Source organism: Carassius gibelio, chromosome B1 (assembly GCF_023724105.1).
Source record: "Carassius gibelio isolate Cgi1373 ecotype wild population from Czech Republic chromosome B1, carGib1.2-hapl.c, whole genome shotgun sequence".
Classification (NCBI taxonomy): Eukaryota; Metazoa; Chordata; class Actinopteri; order Cypriniformes; family Cyprinidae; genus Carassius; species Carassius gibelio.
In genome coordinates this window covers 31199361-31216010 of record NC_068396.1, presented here as the reverse complement: position 1 = coordinate 31216010, position 16650 = coordinate 31199361, and the positions used below count along the sequence as shown (strand labels likewise).

The following is a 16650-nucleotide window of genomic DNA, read 5'->3' as shown; positions in this document are numbered from 1 at the left end:
TGAACTGTAATTTATTCCTGTGATCAAAGCTGAATTTTCAGCATCATTACTGCAGTCTTCAGTGTCACATGATCCTTTAGAAATCACTCTAATATACTGATTTGCTGCTCATATATCATCTATTAAGTAATGTGACAGGGTTATCATGTTGGTTATATCAGTAATAAGTCAAGGAGATGAACAGAGCATTTCAAGAGTTATAGAAACCACCTCTGTCTCACCGCATCGAGCCCTAAAACTACTGTAAAGTCATCATCCGTGTCTGTCTCTGTGCTGCAGGAGTCTCTGGACGAGGTGACCATTAAGGACACTCTGGAGGGTGATAACATGTACACCTGCTCTCAGTGTGGGAAGAAGGTCCGCGCTGAAAAACGGTACAGTTTGCTCTCTTCGTCCTCTCTGAGAGCTGGAATCTCTCTGTGCAGTGTTTTCTGACAGCTGTCTGTGTGTGTCTCTCAGAGCTTGTTTTAAGAAGCTCCCGCGGATCTTGAGCTTTAACACCATGCGCTACACGTTCAACATGGTGACCATGATGAAGGAAAAAGTGAACACGCACTTTTCTTTCCCGCTGCGGCTCGACATGACGCCGTACACCGAGGACTTCCTCATGGCCAAAGGAGACCGGAAGGAAGGTAGAGTGAATTATTCTTTTGTCTTGCTGCTGAAACACTGTTTTTATATCACATTTGTCTCCTCCAGTCAGCTAACGTGATCTCATGTGCAGGTTTCCTTGATGACAGTGATGCTAAAGTGGCGGAGAGTTACGAGTATGACCTCATCGGTGTGACGGTGCACACGGGCACGGCGGACGGCGGCCATTATTACAGCTTCATCCGGGACATCGTCAACCCTCACGCTTACCGCAATAACAGATGGTGAGCGTCCACACTGAGCCGTTTCAGCCCAAAGTCTGCAAGTGATCGCTGACCGTATGTGTTTGTGATGATGTCATTTCCTGTTGCAGGTATCTGTTTAACGATGCAGAGGTGAAGTCGTTTGATTCGGCCCAGCTGGCCTCGGAGTGTTTTGGTGGAGAGATGACAGTAGGTCCTCATATAAGCGTTTAGGATAAACTCATATAAATACATAAATGTTGGTTTTAATTCAAAAATGCTCTCGTCTCATTCTAGACAAAAACATATGACTCTGTCACAGACAAGTTCATGGATTTCTCCTTTGAGAAGGTTGGTTTTGTGATTAATATTTATTCTAGAACAACAACAGAACAATAATCTAAATATAACTTTTTGAATTTATTATTATAATCATTTTATTTTACATATGAATTGTAATTATTATAGTAAAAGTAATGCACTCTTTGTACATTAATATTTTATTTAACCTGTTAACTGTCACTTAATTTTTGAACATAGACTTGAAAGTGCATGAATTTTTATAATTCATGACTGAAAAGATTTTGCAACATGATTTTAATGCAATGTTTGAATTTAAACTGGGTTTCAAAGGATGTATTTTGAGATTTTAAGTGTTCAAGCGATATATCATTTCTGATGATTTCTAAAGTGTGAAAGAGAAAAAGGCAAAAAAGAAGACTGATATTATGTAGGTTTTTGAGGTGCACTCTTGCCATAAATTAATCTGTTAATTTTCCTACATCATTTTTAACAAATCAGATTGGTAAAATATCTATTTTAGGAGTCTTAGACCTTTCCAACTACACTTAGTTTGTCAAGATTAGATTAGGATTTATTTGTAATATAGTGAAGTACAGGTTATTTAGGTATTTAAATATTTAATATTATAGTAATTATTATTATTATTATTTAAATAAGTCTTGCTTGAGCTTTTGCAATCCTCAGAAATGCTTTGCCTTCTTCAGACCCACAGTGCCTACATGCTGTTTTACAAGAGAGTGGAGGAGGAGAATGAGAAGGACTTGACCTTTGACATCTCTCCTGACCTTCTGGAGGTACAGCCCTCACCCGTCAGTCTTCACTGCACACACACCTGAGCGTTTCACTGACCGCTCATCTCTCTCTGTCTCTCTCACAGTGGATCTGGCACGACAACATGCAGTTTCTCCAGGACAAGAACATCTTTGAACACACATACTTCGGGTAAGAGAGCGCTCACAAAACTATGTCTTTGATAATACATCCTGCTCTTGTGTTCTCATCTTTACTTTTAGTTCATTTTTTCAATGTAGAAACCATTTGATTTCTAAATGTATGTAAATGCTCTGTCCTCTCGTTCTCTTCTGTTCTTGTTGTTTCTCTGTAGTTTTATGTGGCAGCTGTGCAGCAGTATTCCCAGCACTTTACCCGATCCTAAATCCGTGTCGCTCATGACGGCTAAAGTGAGTCTAACTGATGAAGTGGCATCATTTAGAGTTTCTGTCCACGAGGTGCATGAATCGAGATGTTTTCCTCTCTTTCTCTCACAGCTCAGCACATCGTTTGTTCTGGAGACATTCATCCACTCCAAAGAAAAGGTATTTTATTTTTAAATACCTAAAATAAAATAAAAAGGTATAGAGGCATTTTCAGCAGTGTTTCAGTAATTGTTTGTTATTGCAATTAAACATTTCATTCTTTTTTTCCTCTCAGCCCACAATGCTGCAGTGGATTGAACTCTTGACCAAACAGTTTAACAATAGCCAAGCTGCCTGCGAGGTAACACACACACACACACACACACACACACACACACACACACACAGTGGTGTCCATGTTTTATGGGAACATTCCACAGACATAGCGGTTTTTATATACTGTAAAAACCTAATCTTACCCCTCACAAAAAACTGTCTGCATTTTTATATTAGGTTTCCTTCATGGGGACCAAAAAAAAAAAGAAGACACATTACACAGCTTGTTTCCCGTGCTTCTGTAAAATCACTTTAGAGCCAAATAAACGGAGAGAGCCGATGAGATCAGCAGTGTTTCTGGGTAATGCTGTTTCGGAGATCACTGTGTCTGTGTTTTTGTGTGCGCAGTGGTTTTTGGATCAGATGGCAGATGATAACTGGTGGCCAATGCAGATTCTCATCAAGTGTCCCAATCAGATTGTACGTCAGGTGAGTGTCACATAAACACCTTTATTGAAAGCTTTCTCCTAAATGAAGATTATTATTATTAACAGAAACCCACACCCTTCCCCTATAAGAAAACATTTGCATTTACGAAACTAGTTAATGTGCTGCTGTGATGTTGCAGATGTTTCAGCGGTTGTGTATTCACGTGATCCAGCGGCTCAGACCGGTCCACGCTCACCTGTACCTGCAGCCGGGCATGGAGGACGGGTGTGTGACGTCTTCCTCTGATGCCAGATAACCATCCTGTCCTCAATCTCCAAACATTTGTGTTGTTCTGCTCTGTCTGCAGATCTGATGATATGGACGGGCCGGTGGAGGACATCGGCAGCCGCTCCTGCGTGACACGGTTCGTCAAAACACTGCTGTCAATCATGGAGCACGGAGTGAAGCCGCACAGCAAACATCTGACCGAATACTTTGCCTTTCTATACGAGTTTGCCAAAATGGGAGAAGAGGAGGTAACGGCTGTTTAAGCATTTATTAATTTACTTATTTCTATTTATTTGTAACTTTTTAAAAATGTAATTGTATTTATTTTACCTACTTATTTAACGTATGTATTTATTTAATTTACGTGTACATGCATTTTATTTATTTATTTATTAACTTAGTTATTTATAAAAAAAATTATTTTTTAAAAAATATATTTAAAAAAAAGAATTTATAAGATTATTTTAAATTTAAATAGTATACATTTATTAAAATAATTTCTTCTTTTTAATAAAATTATATATTTTTTTGTCTTCACAGAGTCAGTTCCTCTTATCTTTGCAAGCCATTTCTATAATGGTGCATTTCTACATAGGCACTAAAGGACCCGAAAATGTGAGTGGCGTCTCATCAAGACTCGATCTTCCCTGATCTCAGATCATAACGTCCATCTCTCTGTCTCAGCCTCAGGTGGAGGTGTTATCTGAGGAGGAGGAGGGTGAGGAGGATGAAGAGGAGGACATCCTCTCACTGGCGGAGGAGAAGTACCGTCCGGCCGCTCTGGAGAAGATGATCGCTCTCATAGCTCTGCTGGTGGAGCAGTCCAGATCTGAGAGGTACAAAGCATATCGTATTTCATTCCTAACAGATCATAGTTAACCTTCAAATTCTTTCAAAGAAAATGAAACCTATTTTAGGGCTGTTAAAGAGACCGGACAGAGTTTTTACTGTAATAGAGTAGTAATCTCTGACCATTCGTCTCTGTCTGTAGACACTTGACTCTGTCTCAGAGTGACATGGCCGCGCTGACCGGAGGAAAAGGTTTCCCCTTCCTGTTCCAACACATCAGAGACAGCATCAACATCAGACAGACCTGCAACCTCATATTCAGCCTCTGCAGATACAACAACCGCCTGGCTGAACACGTACGATACACACACTTCTAGTGTTTCTAGATGAAGCTCATTATAACGCTTCCTCCAGTCTTCAGGGTCACATGATCCTTCAGAAGTCATGCTGATTTGCTGCATTAAGAAATATATAGATTTTACTATTATCAACGTATGCTCCTTCATATTTTAAGTAGTTGTTGATTAATAGGAAGCATTTTTTGAAATGGGAATCTTTTGTAACATTATAAATGTCTTTACTGTCACTTTCAATCAATTTGATGCACTTGCTCAACATTACAAAACAATTTTTTTAACAGTAGTGTATCTTATTTCTTGGAAAAGTCTTTGTGCTCAGATTATATCTAAGCATGCAAGCAGTTATATCAAACGACAGCATAAGATCTGATGGTTTGTGTTCTTCTGCTGGTGTAGATCGTGTCGATGCTGTTCACCTCCATCGCTAAACTGACTCCAGAGGTAAGTCCAGCTCTCGCTGCTATTCTTCTTTTATTCTTACACACACTAACTAACATTTTGCGTGTGTCTGACAGGCGGCGAATCCGTTCTTCAAGCTGCTGACGATGCTGATGGAGTTTGCTGCCGGTCCTCCAGGAATGCCCTCGTTTGCGTCCTACATCCTGCAGAGGATCTGGGAGGTACATCTGTGCACACACAGTCCATCACTCTTCTGCTTACTCTCCTCTCCACTGAAACACTGCTTTACCACCTGCCTCTGTCTGTCAGGTGATCGAGTATAACCCGTCTCAGTGTTTGGACTGGTTGGCCGTCCAGACGCCGCGTAATAAGCTGGCTCACAGCTGGGTCCTGCAGAACATGGAGAACTGGGTGGAGAGGTTTCTGCTGGCGCACAACTACCCACGAGTCCGAACATGTAAGAACACACAATCTACACACACACACACACACTAAATATATATATATATATATATATATATATATATATATATATATATATATATATATATATATATATATAAAATGAAAAGTTTGGGGTCAGTAAGTACAAATTTATTTGAATTGTAAATAATAAATAATAAAAATGCATGTAAAAAAATTAAAACTATACTTTGGTTCAGCAAGGATGCATTAAATTGATTAAAAGTGGCAGTACAGTAATTTATAACATTACAAAAGATTATTTCAAATAAGTGCTGTTCTATTTGTATTTAATATTAATGAAAGAATCCTGAGTATCCACATTTCTGCAAAAATATGAAGCAGCAAAGATGTTTTCAACGTTGACAATAATCAGGAATGTGTCTTGAGCTGCAGATCAGCATATTAGAGTGATTTCTGAAGGATCATGTGACACTGAAGACTGGAGGAATGATGCTGAAAATTACATTTTAAAATTCATTACAGTAGAAAATACTGAATAGTAATATTTCACAGTATTTTTACTATATTATTGATCAAAAAGCCTTGGCGAGCTAATAAGACTTATATTATAGTTTTTCATTATATTTTAATTTTCTGTTTTCATTTTTTAGTTTCAAACTTTTTTGTAATTTTATTGTTGGCATTTGTATTTATTTTCTTAACAAATATGACTGTATAGTTTTTATGCTTGTTTTAGTTATTTTAATACTTCAACTAAAGCTTAACAAAAATGAGAACTGTTGCCTTGCTGTGTAATAAAACAGTAATTTTATTTATTATAGTATGAATTTAATTTATTTTTTATTTTATTATATTCATTATAAGTTTTTAGATTTTATAACTAACAAAAATGTTTTTTTTGTTTTTTTTTCAGGTTTAGTTAATGATGATAACTCTGCCCCAGACTTGTAGTAGTAGAATAGTAGTGTATATATGAATTCACATTATAAGACCTTTAAGAACTACAAACATGCTTCAAAATATCTGAATATTCCTTAAAAAAACATTTAATGCATCCCCACAAACATCTACAAATAGATAGCAAGTCTTATTTTTATAGTAATATATCTTTGCTTGATAAAATGTCAGATTTGATGTTATTTTGTGACTCTCTCTCTCTCTCTCTCTCAGCGGCGGCGTATCTGCTGGTGTCTCTCATCCCGAGCAACTCGTTTCGTCAGATGTTCCGCTCCACGCGCTCCCTTCACATCCCCACGCGGGACCTCCCGCTGAGTCCCGACACCACCGTGGTTCTCCACCAGGTCTACAACCTGCTGCTGGGTCTGCTGGGACGGGCCAAGCTCTACGTGGACGTGCCGGTGCACGGGACCACCAAACTAGTGCAGTACTTCAGCTTCATGACCTACTGCCTCATCTCCAAAACTGAGAAGCTCATGTTCTCCAGCTACTTCATGGACCTCTGGAACCTCTTCCAGGTACTTCACGTGCAGATGAAAGCATTTCTAGGTGCTCATATGATGCATATTCATGCGTCTCTCTCTCGATCTCACAGCCTAAGTTATCAGAACCGGCCATCGCCACGAATCACAACAAGCAAGCGCTTCTGTCCTTCTGGTATAACGTCTGCGTGGACTGCAGTGAGAACGTGCGTCTCATCATCCAAAACCCCGTCGTCACTAAAAACATCGCCTTCAACTACATCCTGGCCGACCACGACGATCAGGAGGTGGTGCTGTTCAACCGCGGGATGCTGCCGGCGTACTACGCCATCCTGCGCATGTGCTGCGAGCAGTCGCCCGCCTTCACCCGCCAGCTGGCGTCCCACCAGAACATACAGTGGGCCTTCAAAAACCTCACGCCCCACGCCAGCCAGTACCCAGGGGTGAGCACAGCACCTACACTCCTTCACTACTAAAGTTATTACATGAAATACGTTTTTTCTTTTATTTATGGCATAGTTTATCAGTAACTTTGGCACCGTTCAAAAGTTTGGGGTTAGTAAGTTTTTGTTGTTGTTTAAGTTTTTGACAGTCTCTTCTGCTCAAGGCTGCATTCATTTGATCAAAAATACAGTTACAAAAAAATGTAATGTTGTAAAATGTTAAATAACTCTTTTCTGTTTTAATATAATTTAAAACGTTATTTATTTCTGTGATGGGGTCCTTTAGAAATCTTTCTAGTATGCTGATTTGTGTTTTTTTTTTTTTTTTATATATATTTTTTTATAGAAAGCTGAAAAAAAGGCAAACTTTTTTAAACAAATATAAATGTCTTTAGTGTCACTTTTAAATAATTTAATTTGTCTGTGGGGATTTTTTTTTTAAACTTTTGCTTTAAAATATTTTTACGTATTTTAAATAGTATAAATAATGTTTATAGCTATAAAAATTTTATCAAATCAGTGTTTAAATGCTCAAATCTTGTCCCAAATTTTTTTAACAGGTTTGCAAATTTTTTAATCTAAAATAAAATAAAGCACTGCATATAATAATACTACGTTTAGTTTGACCTCCTAAAGTGTATAAACCACATTTTTCAATAGTTTACTGAACATGTCTGTCACTGTGTCTCTGTCTGAAGGAATATGAATGTTTTAAGCTTTAATTCAGTTCACATCGATAACACGGTGTTGTTTGTCTTTCTCTGCAGGCGGTGGAGGAGTTGTTTAACCTGATGCAGTTGTTTGTGGCTCAGAGGCCTGATATGAGAGAGGAAGAGCTGGAGGACGTGAAGCAGTTTAAGAAGACCACCATCAGCTGTTACCTGCGCTGTCTGGACGGACGCTCCTGCTGGACCACTCTCATCAGGTACACACACACACTTTATTAAGTATTTTACGAGACATTTTCATTCATACTAATCTCTGTGTGTACTCTCAGTGCCTTCCGTATACTGCTGGAGAACGATGAGGACCGTCTGCTGGTGGTGTTCAACAGAGGACTCATCCTCATGACTGAGGTATTCACAGTCTCACTCTTTTCATTCGTCTTCATTTCTAATGGACTGTTGTATAGAATTAAACCTTTCTCTGTCTGCAGTCCTTCAACACCCTACACATGATGTACCATGAGGCCACTGCGTGTCACGTGACCGGTGATCTGGTGGAGCTGCTGTCTATTTTCCTGTCTGTTTTAAAGGCAACGCGGCCCTACTTACAGCGCAAAGGTAGTGCATAACCCATAATACACCACACACTTCACTGATGTTTATGATTACCCATAATGCATATTAAACAAATAACTCCAGGCTTCTTCATTATTTATGGACCATAACATGCTATACAGAAGCTATGTTATCCATAATGCACCATACACAATAAAAAAATTACTCTTTTCCCCTTAATACACCTACACTTGCAGTACAAGTACTCATTATGCATAATGCACCCTGCCATGCAATGCAAAAGTACTGTTTTACCCATAATGCACCTGCATGATCAATAATAAAGTAACCCATAACCCAAAAGCCTGCAATGCAAAACTGCTTGTTACCCATAATGCACCTTAACATGCAGTACACAAATACTCATTACCATTAAAGGATTAGTTCACGCAAAAATGAAAATTAACCCATGATTTACTCCTAGGTGTGTATGACTCTCTTCCTTCAGACAAATCCAATCGGTGTTACATAAAAAAATGTCCTGGCTCTTCCAACAGTTCAAAAGAAGTCTAATAAAGCGCATCCATAAAAAGCCTCACATGGCTCCAGGGGGTGAATAAAGAAAAACGATGCGTTTTTGTTAGAAAATATCGATTTAAATCATATAAAAAATTTTATGATCAGTAATCTCTAACTTCTGCTAACTGTCTTAACGCACAAGCCATGAAAGTATTTTTAACTATATTTAAATATCTGATGACTTAATACGTGCAATGCATCTTTATTCCTTTATTCATTGAAAACAATAGTTTTAAGAATATGGTTGAGATTGCAAATATGAGCCAGATGCTGAATGTACTGTGGAAGTGCGCTCTGACGATGACAGCAATGGTAAAATCATCTTTTCAAATTGAATCCTTTAAAGTTTCAAAATGTAACAAAATATGCTTTATTTTATTCTTCTGTAATTGTTCTTAAAATATCAAGAGAGTTAAGTCATTTAAGGGTTAACAAGCAAACAATGCAAAAGTATTCATTACCCATAATGCACAAAAAGCAATGCAAAAGTACTCATTACCCACAATGCACCTTAACAAGCATTGAAAAAGTACTCATTACCCACAATGCACCTTAACAAGCATTGAAAAAAGTACTCATTACCCATAATGCACCTTAACAAGCACTGAAAAAGTACTCATTACCCATAACGCATCTTAACAAGCATTACAAAAGTTCTCATTACCCATAATGCATCTTAACAACCATTACAAAAGTACTTATTACACACAATGCACAAGAAGCAATGCAAAGTACTCATTACCCATAATGCATCTTAACAAGCATTACAAAAGTACTCATTACCCACAATGAACCTTAACAAGCATTGGAAAAAGTATTCATTGCCCATAATGCAACTTAACAGGCATTACAAAAGTACTCATTACCCATAATGCTTTTTAACAAGCATTACAAAAGTACTCATTACACACAAATGCACCTTAAGCAATGCAAAAGTACTCATTACCCATAATCCACAAGAAGCAATGCAAACGTACTCATTACCCACAATGCACCTTAACAAGCATTGAAAAAAGTACTCATTACCCATAATGCATCTTAACAAGCATTACAAAAGTTCTCATTACCCATAATGCATCTTAACAACCATTACAAAAGTACTTATTGCACACAATGCACAAGAAGCAATGCAAAGTACTCATTACCCATAATGCATCTTAACAAGCATTACAAAAGTACTCATTACCCACAATGAACCTTAACAAGCATTGGAAAAAGTATTCATTGCCCATAATGCAACTTAACAAGCATTACAAAAGTACTCATTACCCATAATGCTTTTTAACAAGCATTACAAAAGTACTCATTACACACAAATGCACCTTAAGCAATGCAAAAGTACTCATTACCCATAATCCACAAGAAGCAATGCAAACGTACTCATTACCCACAATGCACCTTAACAAGCATTGGAAAAAGTACTCATTACCCACAATGCACCTTTAACAAGCACTGAAAAGTACTCATTACACACAATACAATTTAAGAAGTGTTGCAAAATAAGTCATTAAGTAAAATCTATAAAAAAAAGCACATGCTGCACACACTCAAAAATCACAAGCGAGATAAAAGCAATGCAGCCAATTTACTGAAAAAACAATGCAAACATTGTCACATGTTGAGCTAACAATGCTGGAACAGGAGCTACCTTGATGCAATGCAAAAATACTCATTACCCATAATGCACCTTAATGTTCAGTGCAAAAATACTCACTACCATCCATAATATTCCTAAAGAAATAATACTGAAGTACCTCATTTCCCATAATGCATCTTATGAAATACAAAAAGTAGTCAATAACCCATAATGCACTTGTATGTCTCAGTCCCTGCTGATTTGTGTCCCTCTGTAGATGTGAAGCAGGCGTTGATCCAGTGGCAGGAGAGGATTGATTTCGCTCATAAGCTGCTGACGCTGCTGAACTCTTACAGTCCACCGGAGCTGCGTAACGCCTGTCTGGGTGAGTCTCCACATCCACGAAACAAACACACCGCACTCCAAATGAACTGAAGCAGCAGATGAATGTGATCTGAATGCATGTTTATTCTCAGATGTGCTGAAGGAGCTGGTGCTCTTGAGTCCTCATGACTTCCTGCACACGCTCGTGCCCTTCCTGCAGCACAACCACTGCACCTACCACCACAGCAACATCCCCAGTGAGTCTCGCCGAAACCTTCACACACACCGCACTGATCATCACCACCATCATCGTGATGTCTAACACTGTCTGTGTGTGTTTGCAGTGTCGTTTGGCCCGTACCTGCCCTGTAGAGAGAATATCAAGCTGATGGGCGGAAAGAACAACATTCGTCCTCCCAGACCAGAGCTCAACATGTGTCTGCTGCCCTCGATGGTGGAGACCAGTAAGGTGTGTACGAGACCAGCGCATGAGTCCTGTCACACGCTGAGCTTTAGTTATTCATCAGGTGGGTTTTGTGTTTCCTGTAGGGTAAGGATGAGGTGTATGACAGGATGTTGTTGGACTACTTCCTGTCCTATCATCAGTTCATTCACCTGCTCTGTCGAGTCGCCATCAACTGTGAGAAGTTCACCGAGACTCTGGTGAAACTCAGTAAGGATGCCTCGCTCTCTAAAGCTCAGTTTGACTCTGTGTGTGTGTGTGTGTGTGTGTGTGCTGATGGTGTTTATTCACCTGTGTGCAGGTGTGTTGATAGCATATGAAGGACTTCCTTTACACCTGGCTCTCTTTCCAAAACTATGGACAGAACTCACTCAGTCTCAGGTGAAATCTTCTCAGTCGTCTCTCACACACACATGAAGCACTCATGCTTTACCACAATTTAAAACTGTGGTAAAATCACTGTCATGCATAGTTTTAAAATATTGAATGTAATTGTAATTAATTCAGTATTAAAACTCTTTAATTTACAGTATTTAATTTGACAATATTAATATTTAATAATCTGTGGTATATTGAATTGTTCTTTTAAATATAGAGGTGGCCTTTAAGCAGCAGATATTTCAGAAAAATGGCTATAAGCACAAAGCTGTGTTATCCAATCAGAAGTGAGAGTCAGATGTGTGTGTGTTCTGGTCTCTGTCAGTGTGCGATGGCTCAGTCGTGTGTGAAGCTGTTGTGTGACGATCCAGCGTTTGGAGAATACATGAAATGCATCCTGATGGACGAGAGAAACTTCCTCAACAACAACATCGCCTACTCCTTCCTCACCTGCTTCTTACATAAAGTAAATACTGCTCTAGTTCTGATGCAGCTTTACTGTAATCATGGGTTCATCTTCTCTAGTCCTGAAGTAAACACATGACTCTCTTGCAGTCTGAAACTTGATTTGTGTGTGTGTTTAGGTTCAGGTGCAGGTGTTATCTGGCCAGAGCTGCTCGAATCTCGTCAACGTGTTGGTGACCAACCTACTGAACGAGTACCACAGCCTGCAGCCTGAGCTGACCAATCAGAGAGCAGAGATGAGCAAGACCAGCAGCCTCCTGAACGCAGTGAGTACAGCTCCTCCTCACGTCTCAGTCAGCGCTCCAGAGCTCTTTATTCATCCGTCTCTCTCTGTGTGTCTGTTGAAGGATCTGCGTGCGCTGCTGCTGGTGCTGTCGGTTTACGCCCCTCAGCAGCTGGACCCTGCTTTAGGCCCCGCTCTACAGGAGCTGCTGTCCAAATGCAGACTGTGTCTGCAGCACCGCACCACTTTAGAGAGAGAGGCCAAGGAACGCAAAGACAAAGGTGTCATACAAGCTCAAACACACTTATATCACTGCCATGCATGGCTTTGAATTATTACAAAATATATAATACATTCATATTAATAATTTAATTAATTAATATCATTATTAATAATAATGTTATTTTTTACATTATTTTTATTTATATAGAAAAATGGTAGCAACAGCTATGAGTACAAAAAATTAAGAATGTATTTCGTGTACATTTCATGGCTTTGAGTAATTTTATTTAAAATGATAATAGTAATTTATTATTATTATTATGTAGTTTATTTATAAAATGGTAATAACAACTAGGGGTACAAAAAGGAAGAATATATTTCTTGAACCTCATGGCTTTAAACTATTTTATTTAAAATAATGATAATAATGTATTATTATTGTTATTATGCAATTAATCATTATTATTATTATTATTATTATTATTATTATTATTATTATTATGCAGTTGATTCATAAAATGGTAGTAACAGCTAAGAGTACAAAAAGGATTTCTGATGCATCTTCCAAATTACCAAAAGTACATTTTAAACAATAAATAAATAAATAACATTTTTAAATGATCATGATACTTGTATTTATAGAGCGCTTTGCAGGGTACTCAATTTTTTTTTTTTTTAAGTATTCAAAAATAAAATAATAATTCATTAGATATTTTAAAATAAGTATGCTATATAATATGATATTTTTTATTAGGGTATTAGATATTATATTAGGGTCGTCGAATGACGTGTGTGTACTGTATATATTTATGTATATATAAATTCACACATACACATGTTTGGTGATTTTTTTTTTTTTTTTTTTTTTTTTTACATTTTACTTTTTACAAATGACCAGATGTACATTTTTAACAGTAATTACATATTGTAGTTATGCATCCTTATAAAATAGTATTTTTATACATGAGTAATAATAATTACAGAGCACTTTGTGACTCAACAATAATTACACATTACAAATAGTCCTAAAAAGGCCTAATTTTTTAATCATGACACTGATCATGTTTACTCATAATGCATCACTGGGTGTGTGTTGCTTCATTTTATTCCTCTGTCTGTCTGGCAGTGGAAGAGGAAGGAGTCACTCCAGTGAAGCGCCGGCGGGTGAGCAGCAGTGCAGACGATCGGCCGGCTGACAGCAGCGTTTGCCCTCCATCTACTTCCTCCTCATTGGCTCCCTGCTCAGAGCAGAAGGCGGAGCCAGGAGAGGCGTTAACGCCCACCAGCACTTCGGACACTGAAACCCGAGACTCCTCCCTCATCGACCCGGGAGTGGAAAATGACCCGCCCTCTCCCGACAGCGCTTCCCTCGAGGAGAAGAAAATGGATGTTTCTTCATCATCATCCTCATCTTCATCATCATCCTCCTCCCTTCCCGAAGCGTTTGGCCGAACAGACGAACCTCCACCGCAGATAGCTGTAAGAGAAGAGGAGGAGGAAGAGGAGGATGGGAGGAAGGAAGCGCAAGAGCAGGAGGCGGAGCCAGAGCGGGAGGAAGTGCCCTCCACTTCCTCCTCCTCCGCAGACTCGGTGCTTTTACTCTCCAGCCTACCGGATTCTGCCGAGGGGCGGAGCTGCTCACTCCAGGAGGCGGAGTCAGGAGGGTGTGGCCACGCCCCCGTGCAGGATGCTCTGGAGATGCTGTCGCGCACAGTGGAGGCCACTATCGCTGTGGTTGCCAAACTTTCAGACGGAACGACACGCCCCTCAGCTTTGTGACGTGAAAACGCATTTCACGTTTTTCCGTTCACCATGATGTTCAGTTTTGTCTTTTTACGAGTAATTGAAGTCCAACTTTTTTTTCCCTCTCTTCCCGCCCTTTGGCCTCACTCTTCATCTGTTTCATGTTGCAACACAAGAAGTTCTGTTTCTGGATCCAGACAACTGAGCTTCGTATTAATTGAACAGAACGAAAAACCAACTGAAGCGCCTGTTTGTCCAAAGGGCAGTTTTTTCTTTTTTAAACCGTGATTTTGTTGGTTTCTTTGTTTTGAAGTGGTTTGTTTTCGAGGCTGCAGTGAAACGGGGAAAAGGTTTACAACGTTTTAGTCCCATCAGTGCATAATTTAATTTGCGTTTTTATTCGCGTGTATTATTTTTATTATAACGATTGTCTTCTGTGCCAGTTTTGTACTTACACTTGTGAGGCTGAGACGGCCTTGCTATGTTTTTTTCTCTGTGGTGGATATCAAAAACTATGTTTACTTTGTACATTGAAAAGAGAGAACGAACCACAAGAACCTTGATTCTGTTAAGAATCTTCTAGATGTTGCCTGGCTTTGTAAATGAGATGGTTAAAAAAAATATATATTTCTGTAAGATATATGTATACAGTATATATCCATTCAAGTGCAGTATACTGTATATATAAATCTACTGTGTATATATATATATATATACCTACGTTGTGTATATAGAAACTTACGGTGCTCTTTTCAGGCTCAGAACATTTGTGGCTGGAATATTGCACATTTGATGGAACAGTTGGAGCTCTATTTTATTTACCGAAATACATTCCATAATCTATTGGATGTCATTCTTCTCGTTCTCTGTATTTGATTTCTCAGTCTTTGTTTTGATTTATTTTAATATAGGATATAACTTAATAAAATTTTAATATGATTTAATTATGAATCGAGTCCAAAAAAGCAGGTTGTCGGGTGAATTTTTCTTTTTCTATTTCCCCTTTCTGTTGTGAGTGTAACTAAAAGTGTGGCTAAGAGGGCTGCTTTCAAAATATAACACATAACGTACAATACACAATAGTGAACACCACATAATTACCTTTTTTCCTGTAAATGCACCAATAAACATTTCAGATGTTAAAATGCAGCATTGTTTACAAAAAACATTTAATTTAATTTAACATTTCTGAAATACTATAGGTTTTTATATTATTAACGCGCACAATTTTTTTTATTTTATTTTTTTTGTACAAATGCCTCAACGTTTGACTTGCAATTCAGGTGGATATAAAAATATTTACATATGCAACTGTTGTCTACAAAAATGTGAGTGTACAAAAAGTATTAGTGTGCTAGTTTGCTTTTCTGTGCACAGCCCAAAGCACAAACTGGTGTAAAGGGTGCTAAAGCTCAAACTCCACAAAACTCTTGAAGCCACAGTTGTGGATTGTCCTGTGATAAATACACACGTCCACAATGGTTAAGAAACATTTTCAAAAAATTTAATCATTCTAAAAAGGTATTTACATCATCAAAGATACAAATCAATAGTGTTTTGATACACAACTGTAGCTGAGACGGTTAAAGTGCAAAAGCCTACTGTTGTCTGTAAGCAGGTTTTGGGACATCCTAGTCCCTTTGACAATGTTAAAAATCAAAATGCAAGGCAGATGAATTTACATATTTCTTAAAAGAAAGGAAAACGTATACAAAGGAGATTTTTTTTTTTTTTTTTACTCTTTTCTAAAAAACAGGTGAGTTTAAGACAGCAGCTTAACTGAAATGAAACCTAGAAGTGACTAATGTTGCAAATGCTACATGGGCAGCAAGCATAAACGTTGATTTTATAATATAGTAGTGTATATATAGTATATTTATAGTCAACATTTCTCTGTCTTGTCACAATACATTATGGGATTTGCTTGTATCTTTTGGACTTGCCTTAAAATGCGACTCACTATGTTAAGAAACAGAGCTTTAATAGTGTGTCCGAAATCATTTTAAAACTCATGAAGTCATATAATGACAAATATTGAGGAGGTTTGATCCATGGGGATGATTTCAGAAGGCAGAGGTGCTGCTTCCATTTCTCAAATCTGCGTCATTTTCGGAATTCGTCTCAGGCTCACGTGTGTTACTGACATCAATCTGAAAAACAAAATTTGAAATGTATATTTATAAATGCAAACTACTTGTACTCTACTAACAGAATATTGGCTAAATTCTACTCATGGATTTGAGTGCTTTACCTCTGTACCTCTGTCTTCTGCATTTTTGCTATCAACAAAATAAAACGCATTTAGTCAGAATTTAACATCTCAGAACAAAACCGATT

General features: G+C 38.1%; 2 protein-coding genes across 17 annotated transcripts in view; one reads left to right on the top strand and one right to left on the bottom strand.

Annotated features, from left to right (window-relative positions):
- The window catches only part of LOC127949288 (ubiquitin carboxyl-terminal hydrolase 34), a 44785-nt gene extending 29528 nt beyond the window's left edge, over positions 1–15257 (top strand). For all 5 annotated transcript variants that reach the window (XM_052546359.1, XM_052546360.1, XM_052546362.1 and 2 more), the window contains 33 exons: positions 280–374; positions 460–632; positions 725–875; positions 965–1043; positions 1131–1184; positions 1841–1930; positions 2014–2078; positions 2242–2317; positions 2405–2452; positions 2568–2633; positions 2957–3037; positions 3177–3262; positions 3345–3513; positions 3806–3880; positions 3950–4101; positions 4257–4410; positions 4810–4854; positions 4929–5033; positions 5122–5269; positions 6409–6713; positions 6791–7120; positions 7888–8045; positions 8118–8196; positions 8277–8403; positions 10773–10880; positions 10972–11076; positions 11164–11288; positions 11369–11492; positions 11584–11663; positions 11986–12126; positions 12245–12391; positions 12473–12629; positions 13697–15257. In XM_052546359.1, the coding sequence (XP_052402319.1) occupies positions 280–374; positions 460–632; positions 725–875; positions 965–1043; positions 1131–1184; positions 1841–1930; positions 2014–2078; positions 2242–2317; positions 2405–2452; positions 2568–2633; positions 2957–3037; positions 3177–3262; positions 3345–3513; positions 3806–3880; positions 3950–4101; positions 4257–4410; positions 4810–4854; positions 4929–5033; positions 5122–5269; positions 6409–6713; positions 6791–7120; positions 7888–8045; positions 8118–8196; positions 8277–8403; positions 10773–10880; positions 10972–11076; positions 11164–11288; positions 11369–11492; positions 11584–11663; positions 11986–12126; positions 12245–12391; positions 12473–12629; positions 13697–14349 (4551 nt within the window). In that variant the 3' untranslated portion in view covers positions 14350–15257. The remainder of the gene's footprint in view (positions 1–279; positions 375–459; positions 633–724; positions 876–964; positions 1044–1130; positions 1185–1840; positions 1931–2013; positions 2079–2241; positions 2318–2404; positions 2453–2567; positions 2634–2956; positions 3038–3176; positions 3263–3344; positions 3514–3805; positions 3881–3949; positions 4102–4256; positions 4411–4809; positions 4855–4928; positions 5034–5121; positions 5270–6408; positions 6714–6790; positions 7121–7887; positions 8046–8117; positions 8197–8276; positions 8404–10772; positions 10881–10971; positions 11077–11163; positions 11289–11368; positions 11493–11583; positions 11664–11985; positions 12127–12244; positions 12392–12472; positions 12630–13696) is intronic.
- A 538-nt stretch (positions 15258–15795) lies between these two features.
- The window catches only part of LOC127949290 (protocadherin Fat 1), a 27997-nt gene continuing 27142 nt past the window's right edge, over positions 15796–16650 (bottom strand). For all 12 annotated transcript variants that reach the window (XM_052546374.1, XM_052546373.1, XM_052546372.1 and 9 more), the window contains 2 exons: positions 16565–16592; positions 15796–16463 (listed from right to left, as the gene is read on the bottom strand). In XM_052546374.1, the coding sequence (XP_052402334.1) occupies positions 16377–16463; positions 16565–16592 (115 nt within the window). In that variant the 3' untranslated portion in view covers positions 15796–16376. The remainder of the gene's footprint in view (positions 16464–16564; positions 16593–16650) is intronic.